This window comes from Nicotiana tabacum, chromosome 7, assembly GCF_000715075.1.
Source record: "Nicotiana tabacum cultivar K326 chromosome 7, ASM71507v2, whole genome shotgun sequence".
Classification (NCBI taxonomy): domain Eukaryota; kingdom Viridiplantae; phylum Streptophyta; class Magnoliopsida; order Solanales; family Solanaceae; genus Nicotiana; species Nicotiana tabacum.
The window spans coordinates 58,740,550-58,750,724 of record NC_134086.1 but is presented as its reverse complement, the minus strand read 5'-3'; the positions used below and the strand labels follow the sequence as shown (position 1 = coordinate 58,750,724).

General features: G+C 36.1%; 1 protein-coding gene across 2 annotated transcripts; it reads left to right on the top strand.

The window, feature by feature from the left end:
* Positions 1 to 601: 601 nt before the first annotated feature.
* On the top strand, positions 602 to 9,725 carry LOC107832081 (ATP-dependent (S)-NAD(P)H-hydrate dehydratase). 2 transcript variants are annotated; one of them, XM_016659894.2, is made up of 11 exons: positions 602 to 738; positions 1,359 to 1,574; positions 3,360 to 3,436; positions 3,607 to 3,716; positions 3,827 to 3,941; positions 4,994 to 5,056; positions 5,156 to 5,319; positions 6,475 to 6,536; positions 8,710 to 8,776; positions 9,165 to 9,344; positions 9,414 to 9,725. In XM_016659894.2, exons 2-11 carry the CDS (start codon positions 1,469 to 1,471, stop codon positions 9,436 to 9,438), a joined length of 969 nt encoding a protein of 322 aa, XP_016515380.1. In that variant the 5' UTR covers positions 602 to 738; positions 1,359 to 1,468; the 3' UTR covers positions 9,439 to 9,725. The 2 variants fall into 2 exon arrangements, with proteins under 2 accessions (XP_016515380.1, XP_075113341.1); XM_075257240.1 differs by having other exon boundaries at positions 733 to 951.
* The last annotated feature ends 450 nt before the right edge of the window (positions 9,726 to 10,175 follow it).

The following is a 10,175-nucleotide window of genomic DNA, read 5'->3' as shown; positions in this document are numbered from 1 at the left end:
AATCAAGGCTTACCAGAGTGTTGGGGTCATGAAGAGGCTGAAGAACACAAACAAATTCTTCATTATGCTATCTTTACATAAACAGAAAGAAGAAAAAAAAAAGGTGCCGAAAGAATATCAGTTTACATAGCTATTAGTTAAAATGCATCAACTCAGTTACAGAGACAGACACATGTGAACTTACCTCAAAATTTGAGGCTTAAATCAGCTTCCATAACTTTGAGTAAATTAATTTTTGGGCAGCTTATAAAATGATCCATAAGGAATATGAAAAGTTGTAATAATAATTGAGGCACTTAAATATTGGGACTTCTTAATTTTCTAACGGTAAGGAATATGAATTAGTGTAGTAATAAATGACACATTTATTTTTATAACTACAATAACATTTATTCTTATTATTAAATAAATAAAAAAGTAGAGAAAAGTCAATAAAAGGAGAAAAAAGATAAATAGAATCCTTGGCCAAATTTTGGAATAGTTAAATCTCACTGTAAGTAACAAGGAAGTTAGTTAGGAGGAAAAAGAAAAAAAAAAACAGAAAACCCACTCCATCTATAGACTCTTCACAAATGAAAAAGATAAAGGGGGAAATCCCTCTCAGTAAGAATTTTAGAGGGATATAATTAGAAGTTTTATATCTTATCAGGGGCTGAATGAGATTTAACAATAAAACCAAAACCATCAAAGTTTCCGGAGAGCCAACATAAGAACACTTTTGCTGAAGCTCAGACAGAGGTAAGTACACATAACCCATTTCATATTTACCATCAATTCTCAATTTTTCAAGTAGAGTAATCAATTTCAAATATCAATTGCATATTTCTTTCAAATTTTCAGAGCATTTTCCATTAATAGATAGAAAATTCTGGAAATGGAATGAGATGGACCCGAATAGAGCAGAATGGATATAGAACATTCATATAGCTGCACCAACTAGTTTGGATTCAGGCATGAAATTGGAATCTTTTTCATTTTATTTCGTCAATTTTGGATAAGAACTTACAAGTCAAGTTTCATTCAAATTAGTAAATAATGTAATTGTTTTGACGGAGAGGATGTGCCTGTGGGAGCTTCGGTCTAGTGGTAAGAGTGCAAACGTGATGTGTGTTAGGCTCACATCACGGATTCAAATCCTAATGCAAACAGAAAGCCCGGTTTTTGAATGGAGAAGGGCAGAGACTAGAGAGGCGGAGATAGTAATAAATGCAAGAACATTACTTATATAATCTCATCGCTTTTTGCTTTGCCATAGCGTGGGGTTTAATACCTCAAAGATGATAAATTTTTGGATTGTGTATTAAATAAATGAATATTACCTCTAGATGGTCTGGTATTAATTGAACTTCCATTGGCAGATAATTTAAAGCTGGCTTACTCTGCGGCTGTCATCAGAAGGCAGCAGTTCTTGATAAGGTGTTTGGGAGGTTCTGCTGAGAAAAAGGACTTTAATTTTCAGAGTATTAGAATGCAATCTGTAATGAGTAGTGGGCCAAGCTTGGAGGCTGATGCTGTCAGCATTTTGAGATCAATAATTCCGGGTCTTGAATCAACTAAGCATAAAGGCCAAGCTGGTGAAACTTCTTTCCGATTCTTATTTACTTGTATTGAAATGCGTTACCCCCCATCTGTAAGTTTAAAATATTAGAGAATAAACAATTTTCTTAATTTAGTTAAGAACAATTTTCTTAATTTAGTTAAGTCTTTACACGCACCGTTATTTTTGTGGGCCATATTCTTTTTCGTTTGCAGAAATCGTGGATATCTTTTTATGATTGGTGGCAGGGAGACCCGAATTCATAACCTTTTTTTTGCTCTGATACCATGTTAAATTGTGTGCGTAGCTATGCCTGTCTTTGTTCTAGATGACCATTTAGTGGCTCTTCCAATGCAATAGTCTGTTGAAGGCATATTCTTTTTTTCATTTCTGTTTTGGAACTGTCATGTAATTATCTCTTCATTTTGTGAGGCATTAGATTATTCAGTGTCGACACTCATTTTTTTTGGTAAATATTGCTAGGACTAATATTGCTAGGACTAAGAATGTAACATATGCCTGATATAATTATAGAATGGGCATGGTGTCATGCAGTCCGGCTTAACTATCAGTTGAAGATTGAGGAGCACACAGCTCTTCACCGGCTCAAGTGCCTTGGATTACAATTTAACTTTAGGCACAAGTGCTTTAGGAAATCTTTAGACCTATTTGTTAGGTGTAGATGGACGAGAAATCACTGACATATGGGCTTTGTGCTCTCATTTGCTTTTCACTTGGTTGCTCTGTGTTCGGATGAGCAACAATTGAATGGTTAGCTTCTACATGACGGTTTGATGCGCAGTAATGAGGATCAATTCTAACATAGTTCTTGTCATAATGAGTGATTGTATTAGTTGGAATCCTTGGGGGACTAACCATGAATTCTAATTTGGACTTAAGAAAGGGGAAGAAATTACCTTATCAAATAAAATAAAAAGAAGGGGGAAGAAGTTGCCCAGGATTCTGTTTCTAGAAATTTGAGATTCTATTTCTCTCCAGTATTCCGATGCTATTGAACTTTGCTGAAAGTTTTTGATGCTGAATAATACAAATAATCAAGTCCTTTATAGATTTTGGTCTCAAGTCTCAGTTAATTTGTTTTTTTTATAAATGTATTTTTGCTATATAATGAATTTCATCTAATCTTAAATATCCAATTTTGATCTCTGCTTGAGGTAAGTTGTATTGCACCTGTTTGTTTTGATGAAATTAAAGTCTTTACCTCTGCAACAACTGGAGGTTTGAGACAATGCCTTGGGCCTTCAGTTGTACCGTTTATGCCTCAGTTCCTTTATGGAAATGGGAAAATAAATTTTTGATCTCAGCTAGTGTAATAACGGAAAATTTATTGAGTTTTTAATATTTGCAGCATGAGTTTGAACATAAATATCTGTCTATTTTATCAGACAAATTTCATTGATAATCCGTTTTAGCTGATCTTTGTTCATCAAGATGTACTATTCTTCTGTACTATTCTCACTTTTTCCCTCCCACTACCTTTAGGGATAAAGAAGGGTGGGCACTTTATATGTTGTACACCTATTTATAATTGTATGACTTTTGATGTTTGGAAACACCAGAGAAGATACGATTAACAGAAACTAGTATGGCTTATGCAGTGTCCATCAGAGCTGAACTGTGTCGCTTATGTTTTTCTTTTTTATTTGTTTGAAAACTTTCTGAGTATTGACATTTCTAACGGGAAAGAAGTGATGACTTTGACCATTGAGCTTTACCAAAAATCTAAAAGTTTCTGCCTATTGTGATGATCCCTTTATGGTACTTCTTGTTGCTAATTTTCTGAGCTCTATTTCCCGATCAGGGAAGATAGCTGTTGTTGGTGGCTGTCGAGAATACACTGGTGCACCATACTTCTCTGCCATTTCAGCCTTAAAGATTGTTAGTTCTATCATCTGGCTTTTTTACTCTTCCTCAATTCTCTCTCGTCCTCCCCGCCACCCCAGGGAAATTAAACCATCCTTTTCAGTATCAATTTTTTTAATTTTACTACAATTTAATTGCAATTATAGCTGAGACCTTTTATGACGGGTATTAGCCTGTTCTGACAGGGTGCAGATTTATCTCATGTATTCTGTACTAAAGATGCTGCTCCTGTTATAAAAAGCTACAGTCCTGAGTTAATTGTGCACCCTATTCTAGAAGAGTCCTACAGTATTAGGTGAGTCTTTGTTAAAGAAGTTCAACTCCAGTTTTAGGTGCACATCCCATTATTGAAGCATCATAAATTAAATTTTGAGGGTGCTGACTCTAACCAATGGATTCTTCCAGGGGCGAGGAGAAAAGTTTGATATCAGCTAAAGTGATTGCTGAGGTTGAGAAGTGGATGGAGAGGTTTGATTGTCTTGTTGTTGGTCCAGGCCTTGGAAGGGATCCGTTTCTCCTGGTATGCTCTTTTTACTCGGGCCCTTCTGTCTTTACACGGGATGTTTGTCTGCTCATACTATTCAGTAGCCGCAAGTGCTTTGTTTTAATCACTCTAGCAAAGAGATCACTTCTTTTTCCCATAATTTTGGGCAGGTTTGTATTTAGTTTAATGTTATTTGCTGTCAAATGCTGCTAAGTAGGACCAACGCTACTCAGTTGCTCTGGCCAAACATCATGATCCTCGAGTATGCTTAATCCTTATCTCTGACTCTGCCTAAGTATCTGCCTTTCTGCTGCATATATGGCTCTCTATCTTTATTTTTCCACGTAAAGAAAAACTAGTAAAATTCATCTCCGTGACGTGTCTATCTTTGTGTTCATCTAGCTAAAGGCAAATTTTTGGCGACACTGTCATCCTAGGGGATTCTGGTCTTCTGTGTATGAGGAAAATATCGATCTGGCTAATACCTATCCTTTTCTTTAGCGATATGAATAACTCTTCCTTGAAAAAGCAATTGCATATCTTCTGTAAAATGATCTGGTTTGTTTCAATTCGTTGTTTTCCTTGAAGAAATATTATTGCAAGGTAAAATTTTGAAAATCTGTGTAACTTTGTGGGTCCAGTGATGTGAAGGGTAGAGCGTATGATCGTGACAAGTTGGAATTCTAGAAACATACAAGATATCAGTTTTATGTAATATGTCCTGAAACAAAGATGATTAGCATTGAGCATGAGAGTGGAGCAACTATATAAAGCCTCAGAATTTGTTTGGTTCTTGTGGTCAGAACTCAGAACATGCTTGTGATCTAAATTCATCTCATTTGTACTGAGCACACTCGATTCAGTTTTAAGAGTAAACTCACCACTTCTAAGCTTTTATGCTGCCAAGAAAAATTGGGCCACCTAGAATGATACTATTAATTCTACCAGGAAGTACCATTTCAGAATTTTCTTGCATTATCTGGAAATATACGTGCAGAAAATTTCTTTTCTCTCCTCTTTTATGCCTTCACCTTCTTTTGTGGGCAATTTTGGTACAATTGGATTTGATCGCATGTTTATTCTTCCAGGACTGTGTTAGTAATATCATGAAGCATGCAAGAGAGTGCAATGTTCCAATGGTTATAGATGGGGTATGTGATGGCATTGTTATATTGCCAGCCAGTTCTCTGATATTCCATATGACATTATTCTCTTGATACGCCATCCTCTGGTCTTCTTTGTTTTATCAGGATGGGCTTTATCTCGTGACTAATTGTCTTGATCTGGTTAGTGGTTATCCCTTAGCAGTGCTGACACCAAATGTGAATGAGTATAAAAGGCTTGTTCAGAAAGTACTAAATTCTGAGGTAAATGACCAAAATGGAACCGATCAGTTGCTGTCTCTTGCAAAAGGGTGAGTCTTTTAATCCATATCCCATCTTTGCCTGCGGTTTGTCCATTTAAAATGATTGAGTAGATGTCCAAAGTTACATGATCAAAGAACAGTCTGCCAATAGTTCTGTTTCTTCAAAGTCACGGTGATATGTTAAAAGCTGCATGTCAAGACCTACTTTTTACCTTACAAAGTTTCAACTCCTTTAGAATGCAAAAGTGGACATCATATGTTTAGTAGGTCCTTCGCAGATTTTCCCCTCGAGCATCCTAGTAGCTTTCTTTTAAGTTGGTGTGTGTGTGTGTGTGTGTGTGTGTGTGTGTGTGTATATATATATATATATATATCATATCGTTATGGGGTTTGTTCACAAGGGTATGGCGGTTTTTGAGAAATAAGAGTAACAACTCGGAGATTCCAGGTTCAAATACAAACTACAACATTTAGGATAGGGTGCTCTCTGTAGGTGCTGTCTGCTCCTGTTGGTACACTTTTTATTAATAAATACTTTGCCTTATAAAAAAAAAGCTCATCTGCTTCAGTTAGGTGGCAGGGTAAGAGGAACTTGTGCTTGCAGGTTGTTGTTTTCTGTCTAGTGGATTAGTTGAGTTGTACATAAGTCGGTCCTGAAATACCATTATCCCCAGGGAAAAGACACTGGGTTATAGAAAGCCTGAGATTTTTCTTATGAAAATGAAGTCTTGATATTTCCTGCTAGATGGTTGCTGACTTTGCACGTGTAATGGAGTATAGTGGAGTCTCAAAAAGTAAAGCCATCCGGGCCTCCAGGATTTTGATCTAGTGGTAAGAGCGGAGAAGCTGATACGTGGGTTAGGCGCACGTCATGGGTTTGGACGCTGTCGCAATCAAAAACCTGCTATATAAGTGGACAAGGGTAGAGGGGCGGACCCATTATCCACCGAGTTTCGAACCGTGCGCCACTGGCGCTCAAGGATTTCTCGGTTATCAAAAAAGGTAAAGCAATTTGGATTTATAGGAACATCCTTGAGAGGCTCGCAACCACTACAGTTTTTTCCTCTAGTTTGGACCCAATTTGTGAGGATGTTTGTATAACTTGGTGGCCAGTTTATAGCGGTCAACATTCATGTCATTGAATATATTACTTTTATTAATTTATTATTAGTATTGTAATAGGTAAAATATTTTTGTGATCAGGATTGGTGCTGTTACAATCTTGCGGAAAGGAAAATCTGACTTCATCAGTGATGGTAAAACAGGTAACAGTTTTGCTTTGTCAATGGCCCTTTTACATATAACTCAATCATTTAGATTCCATAGATCAATAATTTGCTGATTGATGAACAAGCCTTTTGTGCTTCGGGTATGAGTTCCACCTGCATATTTTAGTGATGCGCAGAAAGTTGGGACTCCTGCTTTTCATATTTCTTCGAAGGAGAATATCTAGTCTATTTTCTACTTAGCTCTGAGACTTTATAACCTAATATGAGGATAATGACCATGTAGGACTGAGATTTTGTAGGGACTTTCAAGCTGTAAATCTGAATCTTTAATGTGAAAGTGACTGCTCCTACATGCTAATAAACTGATTCTCAGTAAATGGATGCATATTTTTCTTAGAGTTTCAGTGGTATTAGATATTTCTTCTTCATTCTGATTTATAATGATGCATCAGATTAGAAACAACTGAAGTTCTTCCATTACTTGCTAAAGTGACTTAGATTCTAGGGAAGGACATTTAACTATAAGGTTGGAATACATTTGTTAGGCCCCAGGTTCTCTTCTACGAGATTATGTTAAAAATACTTGTACTTAAGACAGCCTTTCTAATTTAGCCTAATTGTGTTGTGTGTTGTTTAAACAACCCCCCACCAAAAAAAAGAAAAGAAAAAGATGGCTAGGGAGTTGAGGAAATTCAGAGAAGAGAATGAACTCAGGGACCTATTGGTTTTTTAAAAGATGGGGCAGCAAAAAGATTAAAAGTATTGATTGAAAAAGTCTCTCAATAAACCTAAAAAATCTAACTGAAATTTGAATTAAAAAAGTAGATTTATCCTAAAACTAAGCTAACTTATTATGCTAAAAAAGTTACTGCAGTAACTGAAAGCAACAAAAATTTCAACACTTATCTTTTGCTTCAGTTGCTGCTATTTAAAAAGTTGTTCCTCCTCAATTCTTGCTTCTGTTGTTTGTCCTTGAGGATTGTTTTGGGCATCGCTGAAATTGCACACTTTTGTAGTGCAGTTCTTTTTCTTCTTTTCTTCTTTCTTTTCCGTCTTATGGTTTTGTGCATAAAAAACACCCGTAGTGACCTTATCTTATCTGAAATCTCTTTTGAAAGTATTTGATTCCGGACAATGATAGGATTTTCATGGATTGCTCGTAAGGATTGTTCTTCCATTACAACATTCAAAAAATCATAGGTTTTAAGATATGCTTTTATTTTCATTGAGCAAATCTGATAGTTTTCACCAGTGAAAGTTTGTGGGGCATTCAAAGAGAGACTGCTGCTTGCCATGTTTGAAAATGAGTTTAAAAATTGATATTGGTTAAAAATGATTTGAAAATAGTTCTTTGGAAGAACTCACAGATCCCGTAAGACCAATGAAGCTCTTGATACCACTGTTGGTTTTTTAAAAGATGGGACAGCAAAATGATTAAAAGTATTGATTGAAAAAGTCTCTCAATAAACCTAAAAAATCTAACTGAAATTTGAATTCAAAAAAGTAGATTTATCCTAAAACTAAGCTAACTTATTATGCTAAAAAAGTTACTGCAGTAACTGAAAGCAACAAAATTTCAACAACAAAATTTCAACAGGACCAATATAAGTTTCAAGGATGGATGCTGTTTAATGAGGTTATTATGAGAAAATCCTGTAAAAGTTTCCTTCAATAGTGGCTTGAGTTTGATGTCAAGTTGTTACCTATCTATTATTCTGCTTCTAGTGCTTATGGCTTATTTGTAAACTACATCTTCTTATGAAGGAAATTGCATCTTGTACTGTGCTCTATACCTATTCGATGGGTCATTATCTGCACCTTGCCGTACTAGTTTTGTTTATGGAGGATGGTGCACCATTTACTGTGATTTATTTATTGAGGAATTCATGAGCAAACTACCAATCTTGGAGTTCCCAATAGTGAAAAGGATTTTGGCTAAATTTTCACTTTTTTAAATCTAGTTTGACGGAATGGGTATAATTGATGTATTGCATGTATAAATGGTGCCTCCAAAATACATCAACTGCTTAGATGCATCTTTCAAGTCCTAAGTTACTATTGGAAAAGATGTACAACATCAGCAGGTGTGTCTATGATTATCTTAATGATATACTCGTAAAATGATGAGTTCCAGAGGAGCAAGTCTGGAATGACTACTTCTATAGATTTGGAAGTTATCATGAGCTAACAAACGAACTGGGATATGCAGCTTGTGCAGTGAGTATTTATGGTTCTCCACGGCGCTGTGGTGGGCAGGGTGACATACTGTCTGGAAGGTAACTACATTTTTAGCAAGCATATGGATTATCATTTTAAGTATTGTGTGTTTTTAGTTGTGACAGGTTATTTACCTTATTTTCCAAGTTACTAGTCTGCACTTATTATAGACGGATATAACTCCAACATAGGCCGATTCCAGACTCCTCAAGGACCGTCTTTTAAGGAGAAGAACTACAAACAATTATGCCAAAAAGAACAGCTTTTAAGTGAGGAGATAGTACAAAAATTATTTTGGTTGTCAGTGTATAAAAAAAGTGAACTCAATACTTATTTTCATTAGTAAAATGCAAGTTCACAGTGCTGATTAACTATAACTTGCATCCCCTGTTTACTCTCTCCTATACAACTCTGTTACTGAATCTTGACACGTACATATATCTGCAGTGTTGCAGTGTTCCTATCCTGGGCCCGCCAGTGTGCGGCTAAAGGGGAGGTTAGCATGAATCCAACCATATTAGGATGTGTCGCCGGATCTGCTTTACTGAGGAAGGCAGCAGCTTTGGCATTTGAGAGTAAGAAAAGGTCTACGCTCACTGGTGATATCATCGAGTGCTTGGGAAGAAGGTAGGTGTTTCTTGCATCGTTTACCTACTGTTGTGAACAATCAACTCTAACTTGCACTTCTCTTCTCAGCTTACAAGAAATATGTCCAGTCTAATAGTTAACTTCATGGAGGGTTTTCTTGGGAGCACAACACTTGTACTCCAAACTTGAAGAAACAGTTGTATGGTAAAGGGCAAAGGGGGAACAAAGAAGGAAAAAAAATGGAAAGTAGGGAAACTCGTCCTCTTTGTTGATGCTAATAAAGACTGAGGTGTGTGAATAGCTACTCTTTTTTGCAGTTGTAACGTCTGATCGCTGATCCTGTAGGTTTTAGTCTCATGCCTATGCTCAGTGATAAATATTTCGTATTACTAATCATAAGCCTTACTAGTTTTTTGGGCAGTGAAGTTCTTTTACATTTTCAGTACTATATTTTACTAGCTCTAACAGGTTATCCTATCCACCTTCGGTTCTATGTTACTAACTCATATTTGGTGTAAACCCTTTCCCCATTGGCTATTAAGTGATGTCACCGGTTTAGTATTGGATCTCATCCATGGAAAGCCATTTCTTTTTTTTTTTTCCTTAAAAAATTTCCTGGAGAGGGATACTCATGCTTTACCTTTTAAGTTTTAGCAAAACCATACGTCATACAATTAAATAAACGGTGTTAGTAGACAAAAATGGAAACAATTTCTTCTATTTTTAATTTTTTTTTCTATTACAGAATGGAAGGGAAAAGGGGGACGATGAGAATTGAACCCACTACATCATTGAACGTTTTCCTCCCTTTTAGTTCCTAGAGAAAAGTAAGAGGGAAAGGTAAAATTTGTCCACACCAAATTTTTAAAT